The 17542-nt window shown below is 44.2% G+C and overlaps 2 protein-coding genes across 9 annotated transcripts; one reads left to right on the top strand and one right to left on the bottom strand.

The window, feature by feature from the left end:
- The first annotated feature begins 7295 nt into the window (after positions 1–7295).
- On the top strand, positions 7296–13092 carry PKDM7D (Transcription factor jumonji (jmj) family protein / zinc finger (C5HC2 type) family protein). Of its 8 annotated transcripts, none has more exons than XM_078571748.1 (12): positions 7325–7369; positions 7607–7957; positions 8572–8858; positions 8974–9057; positions 9195–9272; positions 9356–9778; positions 9844–10068; positions 10155–10316; positions 10397–11918; positions 11994–12097; positions 12202–12399; positions 12479–12939. In XM_078571748.1, the coding sequence occupies exons 3-12, from the start codon at positions 8577–8579 to the stop codon at positions 12767–12769; spliced, it is 3369 nt and encodes a 1122-aa protein (XP_078427874.1). In that variant the 5' UTR covers positions 7325–7369; positions 7607–7957; positions 8572–8576; the 3' UTR covers positions 12770–12939. The 8 variants fall into 8 exon arrangements, with proteins under 8 accessions (XP_078427875.1, XP_078427874.1, XP_078427878.1 ...); XM_078571752.1 differs by having other exon boundaries at positions 7357–7369; positions 7607–7737; XM_078571747.1 differs by lacking the exons at positions 7325–7369; positions 7607–7957 and adding exons at positions 8053–8139; positions 12956–13092 and having other exon boundaries at positions 12479–12806.
- On the bottom strand, positions 12808–15358 carry LOC144700274 (putative pentatricopeptide repeat-containing protein At2g01510). Its single transcript, XM_078571754.1, has one exon. It carries the CDS (start codon positions 15331–15333, stop codon positions 12937–12939), a length of 2397 nt encoding a protein of 798 aa, XP_078427880.1. The 5' UTR covers positions 15334–15358; the 3' UTR covers positions 12808–12936.
- Positions 15359–17542: the final 2184 nt, after the last annotated feature.

The following is a 17542-nucleotide window of genomic DNA, read 5'->3' as shown; positions in this document are numbered from 1 at the left end:
AGTTCCCATCTACGATCACATAAAAATGATTATTCTCTACACAGGCTTTAATCATAGCTATCCATGTGGTAGAAAAACAAAACCTCAATAAAACAGACAAAAGAAATGTACATTCTACTCTATCATATGCTTTCTACATGTCAAGTTTCATCATGATGTTTTTCCAGAAATTGTCTGATTTATTGATTGTGCGAATTCCTAAAAAAGACACATTCTCGTGAATAGATTCAGATTTAATAAAACCAAATGGTTCCTTAGAACTTATTTTTGGAAGTAAATCACCTAAACGTTTATTTAAAATGTTACTGATAATTCTGTATGGTACATTACATAATCTAATCGGCCTGAGTTGTGAAAAGGAGTTTGGCGTATCAGTTTTTGGAATCAGAACTATAAATGTGGCTTTCCATGCTCTCGATAGTGATTTATTGATAAAAAAGATAGAATTTCTGCATAAACATCAGATGCAATAATTTCTCAACACACAATAAAAAATTTGAGTATATCCATCTGGAATGAGGCCACTATCCAGATTCGAAGTTTAGTATCTAAAAGACTTCCTTTATGTTTGGAGGTGTGGAAAACATATTATTTTCTTCTGGTAGTATTTCATTTGGAATCATTCCAAACAGATATTGTTCAATGTGTAGAGGCTCCGAAAGTGAGCAATGTTTTAAAGAAATCTATATCACCATTTCTGATTCTTGTGATCATGCTCAAAATTCTTTACAATTTGTTAGTGATCTCTTCTTTTGCGTGCATTGATAATGGAATGAAGTATTTAGTATTCTGATCACCCTATTTTAGCCATCGTTGATTTGCTTTTTGTTTCAGAAACAAGTTTCTGAAAAAGTAATCAGATTATCTGTTTTTCCATAGATCAATTCTGAATTAATATTCATCATCTATTGCACAAAAAATTATTTTTCAAGCATTCAATCAATTCCTAGAACCCAAGGTCTATTTCAGAACATGCTCATTCATCTCCTGGTCGGGGAAATCGACCTACTCCTTCATATGTAGTTATATCAGTTGTGAGCATGGATATAATCAAATTGAAAGGGCCTAGATTAAAAAACCATGGATGTAGGGAAAATAGACCAACTCAGACATGAATTTGGTTGCTTTTTTATGAAAATTTTGGTTCCATATAAAGGGTCTCATAATTATTCCCCTAAGTTCGACATTTTTTTTCTCCAAACATTTTAACCTTTGTTGTCACATCTAATTATTCAAGCTGCAACATCTACCAGTTTTTTGCCAATTTTCAGATTAAATGCTTTGAAGTGGTAACTTTTCATACTAATTTCATGTAATTTATGTGCTTATTCTCATTTAAATTAACATAAATCCATGGTATAAAGCCGAGACTGATTTATTACATTTTTAGAATTAATTCCATGTTATCCTTGATTTTATGGTACTTTAAGATAATTTTTTAACATAATTACATGAATTAAATAATTTAAAATTCATAAATATTTAACTATATTTTTTTAGATAATTAATGCATTTATTATATTTATAAAGTGATTTTCGGATTTTTATAGATTTCCAGAGTGGTACTGTTATGGAATTTTCTATTTTTAAATTCATAAAGAAAATAATTTTAAAAGTCAAAAAATATAAAATTGAATTTAGTTAAATATTTTTAATGAATTTTTTGCATTTTCAACTCTTAATATTTTCTGCAAGCTGGCAACTTGCCAAAAAACTTGGAGAGAGAAAATTGGTGGAGAGAGAAAACCAGAGGAGAGAGAAATCTGATGTCTCATATTTTTGAAATTGATACGATGACATCTAACAATCCAAAAGAGTCTTGGGTTGAAATTTTGAGGGTAGTTCAACCTTTCACTCTATCTATCAACCATCTTTGATCTATAAAAGGTACCCTTGGATTTTGTTCCTAACTACGTGTAACGAAGTGATTTGCTCAATCAAATTCTTGCTTGGGTCTGTTCTTTGACTCCAATAGTGACCGGTTGAAGGAGGGCATTCAAATAAACACATGTGAAGAAAAAGCACTATTCAAGACACTAGGCATGTATTGACACGGTTATTGTGATACTTCTCTTTTTCTAACTCACGTCTTCATCCTGTTTTCCAATGTTATCATTGTCGATAGCCTAGGTTTCCACTATTACTCTCACCACCTCCAATTACACCACTCGTGAATGTGTATCTACCTCCATTGATGTTGCACCAGCGATGGTAAACTCATCGATGCTCGTCCCCCCTCTTCCACTGGCCAGTGCATATCCGCCATCATCCCCGATCATTTTTTTATTTATGGGTTCTTTTGGTGTGATTTTTAACTATTCTAGTTGGCCTAGAAGTCCAGTCACTCTCTCGAATGATAGATATACATAAGTACACTAAATCATTGATTATGTGTTTTATGCTCTTTTTTGTGACTAGCGTTGATTTCATTGGGATATTTCCTTGTGTTTTTAAGATTTCTAACTCAAAATACTACATTCAATCAGAAAAAATGTAAAAGCCAGAAGGCATAGAAAACAAACAAGCTCAAAGAAAGTAGCTATCTAGGTTAAACATTTAAATTCCAACGTTTAAACCAAAATATCAAATAATTTAATCTTTGATATGTTTGGACATACCCAGGAAAATACATGAAGCTTTTTTTCTTAATGGTTCCTTAGAGAATTTCAAACCTTTTAACTAATTATATCAGTTGTATTTTTGTTATTCCTTCAAGCATGGTCCCTTTGTCAACCCATGTTGATCTGGTACCTCAAAGTAGTTGTTGCTCCACGGTCTTTTGTGCTTGAGCCAGATAATCTAGAGTGTGATTTTGTACTTTTTTCACATCATTGGACTGCTGATGCTTCACAATGATACAAAATCGAGATCTTCCTCAAGTTATCCACCTACTCTTTCTCACAATAGAGATACAGCCAAAATGTAATCTATTAGGGTTGTACTTAGCCATGACTTGTGCAACTATAAATATTTCAAAATAAAGATCACTCTCACCAGACTCTTGATCACTGCTATACCGTTTTGTTTTCCTCCACACACTTGTTTTGACAGTAAGGCTGCCAAGAAATAAAATTTACCACACGGTCAACCATTTTCAAAAAAACTAAAACAAACTTGCATCATTGAAACTATGTTTTTCGATAAGAACTGCAAAAGTCACCAAAGGTCATCTTTCCCATGATGGATTTCCAAGTCACATTCTCTAGTACTGCCTAGTCTTGAACTTGTTGATGTAATGAAGGATATATGGCATGATAACATAGAAATGGAAGTGGGTGAGGGAAAGAAGGGAGATGATGACATACAATCGGGGCACTAGAGGTAGGAAAGGGGCCTTGCCACTTGGCTAGGGATTGTTGGATTCTTTGGGCTTGATTGATTGTCCAGAATCAAAATTTTTCAGCGGAAATAATTGAAACTGGACCGAATTCAAGTATAACACTCAACATGATCCCATTACCTCATGTGGAACTAATTCTAGTCTCATTTTTATCCTTGGAGGAGTTTCTTCAAGCCGTTCATATGCCTAGGCTCTAGACGCATCCACAAGATAATTGCAATAATGGATCTCATCTTGAACTTCTTCAACCCTTCTTAAAGATCTAGGTGATCTTACCTATGTCAAGTCTCACTAGAAGTGCCGAGGACCATGAGAAAGGGATAAAACAAGGGGGTACCAGATTTGGTTGGCATGGACACCTAAATTGGGTTCCCCCTATTTTTATACTTAAGTCCTTTAAATGTCCATAAATATCTACCATTGTCCATAGATCTCGTGTGTGTGACCCCCTAGACTCAAGCATCAATCTAGTTAATAACTTTAACATCATAATTATAGTTGTTGATCAATCTTATTAAGTAACTAAATTGTCATTTAGATTAGTTAATCAATGATTGATTTGACCCAGCAGATAGGTTAAGTTTCCAACCATTGTAGTGTTAAGCTACACTTCATGATCTTGAAGATATACAGTAAATGAACTCTCTTAAGGTATATTTACCATTACCAGTTATTTTAAATGCATAATCTTCATCTGAATGAGATTCTCTAAAAACATAGCGCATGATTAACTATCAAATCCCAATCAATCATTCTAGTTAGTGAAGATACATAATGGAGCTTATTTGGGGTACATCTAATCCTAAATCTCCACTACACTAGTTAGAGACTTAATGCATCTTTTTCCTTAACTCAACCTCCTCTTCTATTGAGTTGCCAATTTTTTCTTGATATATCTGATAAGGCATTCAAAATATGGTGTAAAAGAATTCTGTTACCATGTTTTGGATTCTGGGGTCTTGATCTTGATGAAAACTTAGAATGATTCCCATTTAAATACTGACATCAAAATCAAAATGACAATTATAAAATGATGAATTGAATCAGAAGGGCACGGATTACATTCATGATTTGTAGAATCCTCGAGTGAGACATGTCAAGCTGCTCATGTGGGTATCCTCTATATCCATGAAATACTTGACACATCAAATATTCTCCCTTTCCTTGACAAGCTCCATTCACCCTTTGTCATCATCGTTAGGTCATCCCGTTCGCATTGAGAATGGAGATGAGCTAAAGGGAGAAGGGAGAAGAAGGGGATGAGCCTTGAAAATTTTGGGTGAATTTTATTCAAGGCCTTCTCCTATTTATATTAAGAGGGTGTGTTTCATATAAACCTCCAAACTTTAAGATATCTTGCGACATCCAAAAGACTAATCATGTGTGACCCTCTAGGATCATATATAAATCTAGTCAATGACTTGAATGACACATAAAATTTTTTGGAACTCCAAATTTATTAAATATATCATCAGACAGATTAATTAATGGCATATCAATATAACCCAATCAATAGGTTGAGTATCCAACCTGTGGGTGCTAATCTTTTACATTGTACTTTAAAAGATACAAAGGATTGTGTATTGACTATCTCATGGAACTTGTCTATCTTACGCTACCATGTACACAAATTCCCTCATCTGATTGATGCTCATAGGATTATTTATGCTATGATCAACTGTCAAACCCTAATCTGTCATCCAGGTTAGTACCGATGCATTCATAAATCATTAGAGCACTCTTCTATGATATTTCATTGCTTTGGACAAGGACTTCATCACATCGTCTTCCTTAAGCTGTATGAGGAACAATTCGATTACTGTGACATGATTGCATCTGATTAACATTTTGGTGTCATAAAATTTAGAGATTCATATGCATCAAACCAATAAGCTCTTTCCCTAAAGGACACCCATAATCTGTCCTTAGTGTCTCTACACTAATGGCCGCATGATGAGCCATACTTATCATAAGTAGTATTAGATATTGATATTCATTTGGGATAGTTCGATGTCCATCTCGAGTATCCTTCACATAAATATTTGTACTACATGTTGAATCCTTCAAATATAAATATTTTCTCCACAAATAATATATATTTGAAGATGATAGCTTTAGAACAATTTACATGATACTACCCTGGTGTACATTTTTGGAAAAATATGGAAATATGTAAGCCTTATTGAATTTAATTATACTTAAGCACCAAAATTAATGAATAATCACATAGAATTCCAGTTTATTTCAAAAAATAATATTTACATTAAAAATAAACATATGAAATATTTTGGATCTCTAAGGCATTGAACAATACTTTGATATTACATTATTATAAATACTCAGATGGTAAATATATATAATGATTTTCCTTGAAATAACACTTAGTGTCATTTTACCAAAGAGCATCTTTCTATATATCTTTTGTGATTATCTACTGAAATATATATATGATGAATACAAAAATTTATTTTTCTGAATATGAATTTAGGATGAACCTCAGAGGTGGATCAATGAGGTTTTTTAAAAAAAAACTGTTAACTGTAATCTATGTAACCAAGTTAGCTACATTATTTCTATCTGGGTAATGGGATAGAGGAAATGTTGGACTAAATTATTTTTATACAACTTAGCTAATTCTTAGTGTTATCCGTAGGAAATCCAGCCCATAGTTGTGAAAACCAATATAATGAGTACACACAAAGATTCTCGAGCCAAATCCAAGGTAATACACTGCTCTAAAAAAGGTCACTAATGCTTTATCATCCTTGACCATCTAGTCTTCCACTGAGTAATGACTATAGAACTTCTTTGACTAAGCCCCGAAAGCCTTTGTTGTGTTCACCATCTAGGATCCACTAAAATTTAACTAATCTCATCACTTCACGTTATCAAATAAGACAATGAATTTCAATGTAAATACTCAATTAACTCAGGGTGTAATAATCACTTTTTGGGATCAAATAATTTATGAAATGAAATCAGTAACTGATCCTCAAATATTTATGATAATGTTCCACGTGAAACACAAATGAATATCCAATAAGTAATCTTCAATGATTACTATAAGTAATATATAGGTAATCAAATAATGGAAATGGGAGAGGAATCGAGTATTTTTTGTCGATGAGGAGAGAGAAATAGTGCATTTTGCTTCAAGAGAAGAAAGAAATACAATAATAAAATGGGACAAATAATTGGGTATCAAAGAACCATCGGCGAGTCCATCTTGATGAGAGATATTGAGAGAAAAATGGCATTTTGACTAGTCGTAGGTTGAAACATAATGTCACGGCCTGTGATTTGACCACCACATACCATACGATCAACAATGAGTTTTTGTTTCTATTCTTCAGATTGAGTAAATAACTGTGATTTCTAAAAATTTAGGAAAAAAATCAGTCTAAAGAGAACTGATTTTTGCTGAATTTTTCCAGAAGTAATGTTCTTCAAAATGTGACCTGATTTTTTTCTTTATTTCGTCACAATAAAGATTGACCATCTCTTTAACTAGACAAATGGGTGTCCTAATGATCTGATTATTTGACCAATGATGGAAGGTATATATATCCGCGTCAAATAAATCTAGAGTCCAACTCAATAGTTTGCTCCATTGCCCAGGCAGCCCAAGATGTCGGAACAACATTATCTACTTTAAACATTCATTAAAACACTTGCCTAGGCCGTTTTACTGAAATGCGCTAAGCCTTAATCTTCAATTTCTCATTGGGTTATTCTTTGAACTAGACTAAATGATAATACCTATCACAAAAGAATGGAACTATTACTTAACAGAGATATTTATTATCAGCAAAAGCGGAGAGCTGTTTCCTGAAGAAACCCAGATTATCTGGGATTTCCAGAAAAAAATGTTGAATCAGTTGGTTGTCTTCCATATATTATTTTTATTTTTGTCTATATTTTATAAAACCAGTCTCTTCTCCGCTGCGTGGCCTCCCCACTTATTTGTGCTGATGCAGTCAATTCATCGTTGAGTTGACGCCTCCGGAGACGCCCTCTTTGGAGGAAGAGGTAACGCTTCGCTTTGCGTGCTACGATCTCATCCGTCCGTTTATAATCTAAACGATAATTAATGTTTTCTAAGATTGATGAGCGAGGCTCCGCATTTCGCTTATTGTTCGTCGATCGTCCAAATCAAGAGACAGCCTAGTGATTTACGAAGAGTTTATTGATTCTTTTATATTATTTTTAAACTCATCTGGCATTGGTGTTGTTACTCTATCTCATCCTCAACCATCGGATTCCTAGGGTTCCTGGAGTTGTTTCGTTGAGATCCCGTTTCTCGGCTGGGAGGCGTGGTTTATTTGATCCAAGTAATTTGACAAATCGCCCTGATCTGCGCGGAAGGAACAAGGACACTGCCTTCCTGACAAGCACGTGTAATCGAGTTCAACAGTTTCTTCCATCTTCCCCAAATTAATTTAATGATATCAAGATACGGAGGAACTTGAATCAGATCTAGGATTGACCTTGTTCCGGACGCCAGAATCTTAGCTTATTACTTGGCCATTGTGACGAAGTTTCCCCAATTCTTGAAATTTCAGTAGCTTGTTCCCGCATCCACACGGTCGCCGACCGTCTTCCCCAAAATAATATTAGGTGATTTTTTAACATTGACTTAAGTTTTTTCGCAAAAGACATCTCACGCGTATCGGATGGCTATTCCCCCGCGGATCTGACTTGGATCAGCGCTTAATCGAAGATCCATTGATTTTGGCTACTGTTCCCCAATTGTTGCCCGACTTCCTACGCTTCCTTCGGCTTCTTTTCGTTTGTCATGTGTAATTTTACCTGTTTTGAAAGCTTTGCGAGTTGTGATAACGTTGATCCGTTGTTTGGGCATCATATTTACTTAATGCCCTACATCTGTACCATCCCTTAGATATATATTTGACTGGCGTTTTTTTTCAACTCCGGAGTCCTTCTGATGATCATGTTATCACTTCCTAGGGTATTTTTTTTGCACTGACCGGTATATACCCTTCGAAGGGCATCAGTTGGATCTTTGGATTTATTTTCTCGTTCCTCATTCTTGCTCAAAGTTTGTATCTCAAATCCAGCATTTACAATGCGGAGATCTGTTTCTTTTCCGATTCATTTTTATGAGATTTTGTGTAATGAAGAGAGGTGTTTCTAAGAATCTAATTTTCTATTATTTTGTTTTCATTTGCACTTTAAGACTTTTTTCTATTGTTCCTGTTTCCTTGTGGCAGTGGGGATGGATTACTTAACGACTCGTTTCAAAGAGGAATCTGCTGACATCCCTTCAATTCCTCCAGGCTTCGGTTCACCTATGTCTTTTACCTTAGATAGAATAGAAAATGGCAGTTTAGGACCTTTCCAGGCCCCGACCTCAGCCACTTTGCAATCAAAGATCAACGATCAGAAGACAGTACCTTGTGAGACATTCTCCAAATGCTTGCGACAGAGAACTAGTATCAACTACAGTCAATTTGATGGCAGTTCCGACGAAGATTCAGACGCCGAGCTTCTTTCTCAGGTCAAACATGCTAACCACAATACACTGACAGTCATTCAAGTACTTTATTCCGGCTTTCTATTTGAGTCCCGCTCTGAGTGTCGGAAATTTACTCAATTGAGCGAATAAGTTGCAGCTTACTATGCAGAAAGGACGCTCGAAATGCAGTCTGCCAAAGGGAACTTTTCGCGGATGCCCGGAATGCAGCAGCTGTCAAAAGGTTTATCTATCTTTTAGATGATACTCATTAGTCTTCTTTCTTTGTGTAATCGTTACTCTGTTTTTTCAGCATGCGTCAATAAGTTTGGGAAATCATTTCTATCTTATTGATAATGCTCATAAGTTTATTTTTCACAGGTTACCGCAAAGTGGCAGCCTGAGAAGGCGCGAAAGCCGATCATTGATGAGGCCCCTGTGTTCTACCCTACTGAAGAGGTGCCTCTTGTTACATAATGTTTTGCATTTTGCATGTCTTTCATGCTCGAGGGCCATGCAATCCAATTTTTGATGATATGCAGGAATTCGAAGACACTCTGAAATATATCGCAAGCATTCGACCAAAAGCTGAATCTTATGGAATTTGCCTAGTAGTTCCACCCCCTTCGTGGAAATCGCCTTGTCCTCTGAAGGAGAAAGATGCCTGGGAAAACCACAAGTTCTTCTCTCGTATGCAAAGAATCGACCAGCTACAAAATCGCCAGTCCACAAGGATGAAGAGCAAGAGGAGAAGAGTCATGGGATCGAACGGCCATGCAGAGAGGTTTGGATTTGAAACTGGTCCAGAATTCACACTAAAATCGTTCGAGAGTTTTGCCAATGATTTCAAAGACCAGTACTTCCGCCTTCAAGAAAACGATGGCCATAGCAACTGCAAACCCTCAGTAGATGATGTGGAAGGAGAATATTGGCGGATGGTCGAGAGGCCAACAGAAGAGATTGAGGTAACATCTTGTTCACCCAAATGCTGAACTATTATTAGCTTACCCTTTTATTCATGTTTTTACAGGTGCTTTATGGAGCTGATATCGACACAGGAAGCTTTGGCAGTGGTTTTCCCAAGACGTCAATTTCAAGTAACTCCAGGTCGGATGAAAGATATGCAAAATCTGGATGGAATCTAAATAATTTCCCTCGCCTGGCCGGCTCCGTGCTTGCGTTTGAAGAATCTGACATTTCTGGTGTTGTTGTGCCTTGGTTGTACGTAGGAATGTGCTTCTCATCCTTTTGCTGGGTAAGGTTTATCCATTCCCGCTACCACAGCTAGCTCCCTACTCTTGGCATTCATCAAATTTAATCAATAATGTTTGCTTATCGTAGCACGTTGAAGATCATCATTTTTATTCCTTGAATTATTTACACTGGGGAGAGCCGAAGGTTTGGTACGGCGTCCCTGGCAGCGACGCATGGAAGCTTGAGACGGCCATGAAAAAACATCTTCCAGACTTATTCGAAGAGCAGCCCGATCTCCTTCACAATCTTGTGAGTAATAAATATTTTTTCCTCTTCCAATAATATATCTTGCATGTGATTATTTTTCTAAACACTCCGAATTTTGATAGGTCACGCAATTTTCGCCGTCCACGTTGAGATCAGAGGGTGTTCCGGTTTTTAGGTGTGTGCAGCGCCCGGGACAGTTCGTCCTTACTTTCCCTCGAGCGTATCATGCAGGATTCAACAGCGGGTTTAACTGCGCCGAGGCGGTCAACGTGGCGCCCCTTGATTGGCTGCCTCACGGCCAGTTTGCTGTCGAGCTCTACCGAGACCAGAAACGAAAAATCTCTGTTTCCCACGACAAATTATTGCTGGGAGCTGCAAGAGAAGCGGTCAGAGCTCAGTGGAATATTCTCTTCCTGGGGAAGAAGACAACAGATAACTTGCGATGGAAAGATGCATGTGGAACGAATGGAATCTTGGCCAAAGTTCTTAGGGCCCATGTCGAGGCGGAGCTTTACAAGAGAGAGAAAGTCTGCTCTTCTTCTTCTTCTTCTCAGACGAGAAAGATGGACACAAACTTCGATGCAGATACAGAAAGAGAATGCAGCGTTTGCCATTACGACCTTCACTTATCTGCCGTCGGCTGCTCCTGCTCTTCTGAGAGGTTTGCATGTCTCGATCATGGAAAGGAAATGTGTGCATGCCCCTGGGACAAGAAATTTTTCCTCTTCCGATACCAGATCGGTGAGTTGAATATTCTGTTAGATGCTGTCGGTGGAAAATTGAGCGCAGTTCATAAATGGGCTCGTTCGGATCTTGGGCTGAGTCTCAGCTCCTACATGCACAAGGATAAACCAAAGCAGCACGATTCTATTAACCCCATCCAGAGCAAAGCAGCAGAGCTAGTTGAATCCATCAATAACACAGTTTCAACAGTCGCGCAAGATGCCAAAATGCCCGATTTGATTGTATCTGCTGGTGCACTGTTATCAAAGTCATCTTCCAACGGGTGTTTCGAAGTAAAGAGAGATGACCTCGCCGAGCAACAGAGTTCAGATTATCAGGGAGAACAGAACCATGCAGTCAAACCCTCTGCCGGATTTGCCGTTATACACCTAAGTGATGATGAAGAGGATGAAACATGTAAAGTTTCAGAAAATAAAACGAAGGTGGGTGTGACAGAAAACCATGCAGATGTTATCTTTGCTCGGCCGATGGATCAGAATGATAGAATGGTTACCCCGAGCCATTGTGACAAGGATCGATCTCTAGAGACTCCTGAGACCGATGCTCGTGTCATGGACGATGATTCAGATGTGAATCTGGCTTCCAAGAAAGTTTCTTCCGACTGCCACTCCATTGGTGGGTCTTTTCTTCAACCGTCGCAATCACCTGCGAGTATGAATGCAATCAGCGGCAGAAGTATAGATACTAATAATAATTCTTGCCTCAATGCGAATGTCAAAGGCGACTCGGTAGCACACGTCGGTCAATTTGTGACCCTAGGCGGTGCAGACAGATCGAGTCGACCGGGTCCTCGTATGGCGAGAGTAGTGAGGAGAATTAACAGCGTGGTTCAGCCTTTGGCGCTTGGCGTTGTGCTTCCAGGCCGATTGTGGTCGTGCGAAAAAGCCATATTCCCCAAAGGTTCGTATGCTTCCCCAAATGTATTCTTCTTGGCCGTTAGTTTGTCAGAATTGCTTACATTCCTTTCGTTTGTAGGCTACCGAAGTAGAGTTAGGTACTTGAGCGTGCTGGACCCTTCGCAGATGTGTTATTACGTCTGTGAAATCCTGGACGCCGGGCTACAATCTCCATTATTCATGGTGATTATCTTTTTTATTCGTGTTCATATCTTCTCTCTACGGTGATATTTGTGGTCAACGTTCGACCTGAGAACAACAATCCATCTCTATTTCGTTTTCTCCAGGTCCAAGTGGAGAGCTGTCCGACGGAAGCCTTCATTCATCTATCGGCGTCTAGATGCTGGGATCTGGTGAGGGAGAGGCTTAATAATGAAATAAGAAAACATCATACCGTGGCCAGGGCTGGTATTCCTGCTCTGCAGCCTCCAGGTTCATTGGATGGTCTGGAAATGTTCGGGCTAACATCTCCAGCCACAATCAAGGTAAATCGATCAACGGTCAGTTTCCTAATTTCGGTTGATTCTCTGAATATAATATAATTCTATACATATATATCAACAGGCCATCGAGGCGACTGACGTTGACCGGGTCTGCGTGGAGTATTGGAAGTCAAAGGATCGCGGGGTGGTGGTGGACCCGCAAATTACAGCGGCGGATCCTATTTTCCTACGGGGACAATCAGGATCGGCCGACTCTGCGGCTATTTTCCGCGGCCTACTGCCGAAATTAAACCCAGAAGAGCTGCAGTTTCTGGGTCACGCCCTGGTCAACGACGACCTCGGCCTCTGCTCCAAGGAAGAAGCTCTTAAACTCGTCCGCGACGAGATAGAGGCCCGCCGGAAGCCCTTGTGACCCTCATCGATCGCTTCGGCGCGGAGTACATACACATGTAAAATTACAGCAGCTGAGAAATTCAATTCAGGGTTCTGCGGAAAGAAACCGTGCGATGGTTCCCAACACTCTGCTTCTTTGACGTTTCCTTTTATCTGTTTTAGTAAATAATAAATAACTGGATTTGATCACCAGTAGTCCGCGCAGGAGCAGAAGCCGTCGCGAAAGTGGTGGAAGCGGGCGGAGTCGCGGACGATGATCTCGCGGCCGACGACGAGGGAGATGATCTTGATGGCGGCGTGGCAGTCGGCGCAGGCGCGGAGATTCTTCATGACGCGCAGCGGCGCGGCCGGCGGCGCGTGGAGCAGCGCGAAGGCGATGGCCAGGCGCTCGCTGTGGTACTTGAGCGACTCGGCCCTGGCCGCCTGGTCCACGTTGTGCAGCGCGCAGCTCGTGTCCGGCCTGTACCCGCGCCGCTCCATCTCCTCGCCGAGCTCGTCCAGCTTCCGCCGGACCCGCCGGATCTGCGGGTGCGCGTCGTCGTTGGACATGAAGCGGTGGATCCCGCCGGCGAGCTCGACCCAGCTGAAGGCCGGCTCCTTCCTCACCCCGCGGGCCCTCAGGTACCTTTTCATCTCCCCGAAGCCCTCCCACTGGCCCGCCGCCGCGCAGATGTTGGACATGATCACGAACGGCGCCGCCTCGCGCGGCTCCATGGCGAAGAGCCTCTCCGCGGCCCGCCGGGCCAGGCCCTCGTCGCGGTGGATGCGGCAGGCGTGGAGCAGCGCGGACCACACGACCGGGTCCGGCTCGAACGGGGCCGTCTCCGCTAGCCGCTCCGCCTCCTCCAGCCTGCCCACCCTCCCCAGCAGGTCCACGGCGCAGCCGTAATGCTCCCTCCCCGGCTCGGCTATGGCCCGGAAGATGCCCAGGCCCGCGTCCGCCAGCCCGGCGTGGCTGCACGCGGACAGCGCGCTGAGCAGCGTCACGCCGTCGGGCTCCGCGCCGGCCACGACCATCCTGCCGAGCAGCGCCACGGCGGCGGCGCCGCGGCCGTGGTGCGCGTACGCCGCCATCATCGCGTTCCAGGAGACGACGTTGCGGGCGGGCATCTCCTCGAAGGCTCGCGCCGCGTCTCCCAGGCTGCCGCACTTGGCGTACATGTCCGCCAGGGCGCTGCCGGCGTACACGCTCGCGCCGTGGCCGGACCGGGCCAGCAGCGAGTGGAGCTGCCGGCCCAGCTCGGACAGAGCCAGGCTGGCCGCGGCCCGGAGCGCGCTCGAGAAGGTGGCCCGGTCCGGGCTCTCCCCGCTCCGCCGCATCTCGGAGAAGAACCCCAGCGCCTCTTCCGGCCGTCCGTTCTCGATTCGCCCGGAGATCATCGCCGTCCACGACACGGCGTTTCTGCCCGAGACCATGCCTCCGAAGACCTGCTCCGCGGCGCCCAAGTCCCCGCACTTGGCGTACATGTCCACCAGCGAGTTCCCCACGAGGACGTCCCCGGCGGCGCCGCCCACCAAGGCCTGCCCGTGCAGCCGCCTGCCCAGGGGGAGATTCCTCTCGGCCGCGGCCACGCTGACCACCGAGGGGAAGGTGAAGTCCTTGGGGTCAAAGCCCGTCTTCCTCAGCTCCCGGAACAGGCCCAGCGAGTCTCGGTACCGGCCCATTGCCGCCAGCCCCGAGATGACCACGTTGTAGGAGACGGCGTCCCTGGCCGGCATCTCCAGGAACAGCTCCGCCACGGCGTCGGCGTCGTCCGTCGTCTTGGAGTACAGGTCCAGCAGCGCGTTGCCCACGAAGACGTTCCAGGCGAAGTTGCTCTTGACCACGGCGGCGTGGATCTGCCTGCCCAGGGCCAAGTCCCCCAGCCCGGTGGCCGCCGCCAGAGACCCCGAGAAGGTGAACTGTGAGAGCCTCATTCCCGAGCGGCCCATCTCCTGCAGCAGCCGCAGAGCCCGGGCGTGAAGGCCCACCCTGGCAAAGCCCATCAGCATGGCGTTGAAGGTGACCGAGTCCTTGGCCGCCACCTCGCCGAAGACCCGCTGCCCGTCCTCGACCAGCCCGCGCTTGCAGTAGGCGTCCAGCAGCGCGTTGCACACGATCAGCCTTCCCCCGTGGCCGAGCCGCGCGGCTATGGCGTGCACCTGCGCGGTCGAGCCGTCGCAGGCGCCGAGGACCGCGACCAGGGCCACGTAGTCCGGCTGGGTCCCCGACCTCATCATCTCGGCGAAGACCACGGCGGCCTCCCCGGGGCGGCCCAGCCGGGCGCAGGCCCCCACCATGACCGTCCAGGTGATCTTGTTCCGCACCTTGGTCGCCTCGAACAGCCGTCTCGTCTCCCCGAGATCCCCCCTCCTGGCGTACCCGCAGAGCATGCAGTTCACTGAGAAGAGATTTCTATTCGGCATTTCGTCGAACACCTTACGAGCCGCGGGCAGATCTCCCGCCGTGAGATAACCTTCCAAGGCGCGGTTCGCCCGGCAAGTCCCCGGGTCGAACCCCGTCTTCACCATCTGCGCGTCGGCCCGGGGCCCGGCGGCGCCGCCCGTCTGCAGCCGTCGCCTCGTCCAAAGGCGCGCTCTCATACTACTGCAAAACGGGTTTCGTGCAGATGAAACGAAAGAGTCAACGATATGGCGAGTTTGACTTCTTAAAATGGGCTGGGTACATATTTAAGTGTATGAACCCAGTGGACCGTGGATAAGGCGAGTAATCCTTTTTCCTTGATACGTGGACGAGTCTGCTGATAAGCTATTATCAGGGGCGACGAGGCGCTGGGAGTTAGACGGAGAGTAAGGGGGGGGGGGGGGGGGGGGCGCCCCGCGTGCGAAGTGACGAGGCGAACCGCACGCGCCAGCCGACCGCCTGCCGCTCATGGTATGGCTCCGCCGGCGGTGCCGCCTTTGCGTAGAGCCACGACGCCATCGGTGACGTCCGCGGGTTCGAAGAGAATCGTCTTCCTTCCCGTCGCTTGACTCCACAGTCTTGGACTTTTTTCTGGGTGCGCTTGGTGGCGGTCGGGAATGAGGATTAGTTTATCTAATAATGCGTTCGTTTGTTTCATCCTACGCCCCCACCGGGAGATGGAGACTTGTCCATCCATCCCCCGCAGGGAGAGGCCATTACTCGTTCGACCGGTTAGTTGTCTCTCTCGTCCTGTCTCTCTCTCTCTCTCTCTCTCTCTCTCTCTCTCTCTCTCTCTCTCTCTCTCTCTCTCTCTCTCTCTCTCTCCCTCTCTCTCTCTCTCTCTCTTTATCTATCCTTGCGCTTCTACTTCGTCGTCTACATGCTCTTCACTCTCTCTTTGACAATGGCCCACCTTGTATTGTATTTGGGGAAGAGAGAGGGATTATTCTTGCGCTTCTGCTTCGTCGTCTGCATGCTCCTCACTCCCTCGTCGAAGATGGCCCACCATATATCGTATATTCGTGTTCGGTAGAGAGAGAGACGAGACGAGAACGAGAGAGACAAGAGAAAGGGGGAGAGCCAAGAGAAGAGAAGACACGAGAAAAGGGAGAGAGAGAAAAGAAAGATGGAGAGAGCGTGGGGAGAGAGCAGAGAGATGGAGAGCGGGGGGAGAGAGAGAGCAGAGAGATGGAGAGAGAAGGGGGAGAGAGAGAAGAGAGATGGAGAGAGAAGAGGGAGAGAGAGAGAAGAGAGATGGAGAGAAGGGGGAGAGAGAGAAGAGAGATGGAGGGAGAGGGGGAGAGAGAAAAGAGAGATGGAGAGAGGGGGAGAGTGAGAGAAGAGAGATGGAGAGAGGGGGAGAGTGAGAGAAGAGAGATGGAGAGAGGGGGAGAGTGAGAGAAGAGAGAGGGAGAGAGGGGGAGAGTGAGAGAAGAGAGATGGAGAGAGGGGAAGACTGAGAGAAGAAAGATGGAGAGATGGGGAGAGTGAGAGAAAAGAAAGATGGAGAGAGATAGAAGAAAGATGGAGAGAGAGAGGGAGAGAGAGAAAAGAAAGATGAAGAGAGAGAGAAGAAAGATGGAGAGAGAGGGAGAGAGAGAAAAGAAAGATGAAGAGAGAGAGAAGAAAGATGGAGAGAGAGGGAGAGAGAGAAAAGAAAGATGAAGAGAGAGAGAAGACAAATGGAGAGAGAGGGAGAGAGAAAAAAGAAAGATGGACAGAGAGAGAAGAAAGATGGAGAGAGAGAAAAGAAAGATGGACAGAGAGAGAGATAGAGAGAGAGAGAGAAAAGAAAGATGGAGAGAGAGAGAGAGGGAGAGAGAGAAAAGAAAGTTGAAGATAGAGAGAAGAAAGATGGAGAGAGCGGGAGAGAGAGAGAGAGAAAAGAATGATGGAGAGAGAGAGTGAGGGAGAGACGGAGGGAGAGACTGAGAGAGGGAGGAAGAGAAAAGAAAGATAGAGAGAGAGAGAGAGGGAGAGGAAAGAAGGGATGGAGAGAGACACAAAAGAGAGATGGAGAGATAGAAGGAGAGACACACACAAAAGAGAAAAGAGAGAGATATAGAGAGAGACCATCCGCATATGTTGGGCCCATCTGGGCTGCCTTCGGATAAAATAGGGGACAGTTGGAGACCTCTGAAATCGCAATCAAAGAGAAATTCTTATACTACTACGGCGAAAGCGAGAGAGGACCAGAGGAACTAGGATCTTTCCAAAGGGAATAGCCATATCGGTTATATTCAAGCTGCCGGTAGATTCCGAGAGCACCATAACTATCTTTTCACTCGCCGACTCCAAAGAGAATCTTGAAAAGTACTTTGAATAATCACCACACGATTCACTTCGTGACGCCTGGTCGCCGTGAAAAACCGACGTGACGGGGGGGAT

This window comes from Wolffia australiana, chromosome 2, assembly GCF_029677425.1.
Source record: "Wolffia australiana isolate 7733 chromosome 2, ASM2967742v1".
Lineage (NCBI taxonomy): Eukaryota > Viridiplantae > Streptophyta > Magnoliopsida > Alismatales > Araceae > Wolffia > Wolffia australiana.
The sequence above is the reverse complement of the archived record's forward strand: the minus strand, read 5'-3'. Positions and strand labels throughout refer to the sequence as shown.

Coding starts and splice junctions, on each gene's coding strand:
- PKDM7D (XM_078571747.1), top strand. Junction 10,317..10,396: donor CCGATCTCCTTCACAATCTT/GTGAGTAATAAA, acceptor GAATTTTGATAG/GTCACGCAATTTTCGCCGTC. Junction 12,400..12,478: donor CATCTCCAGCCACAATCAAG/GTAAATCGATCA, acceptor ATATATCAACAG/GCCATCGAGGCGACTGACGT.
- LOC144700274 (XM_078571754.1), bottom strand. CDS start 15,333: ATGAGAGCGCGCCTTTGGACGAGGCGACGGCTGCAGACGGGCGGCGCC.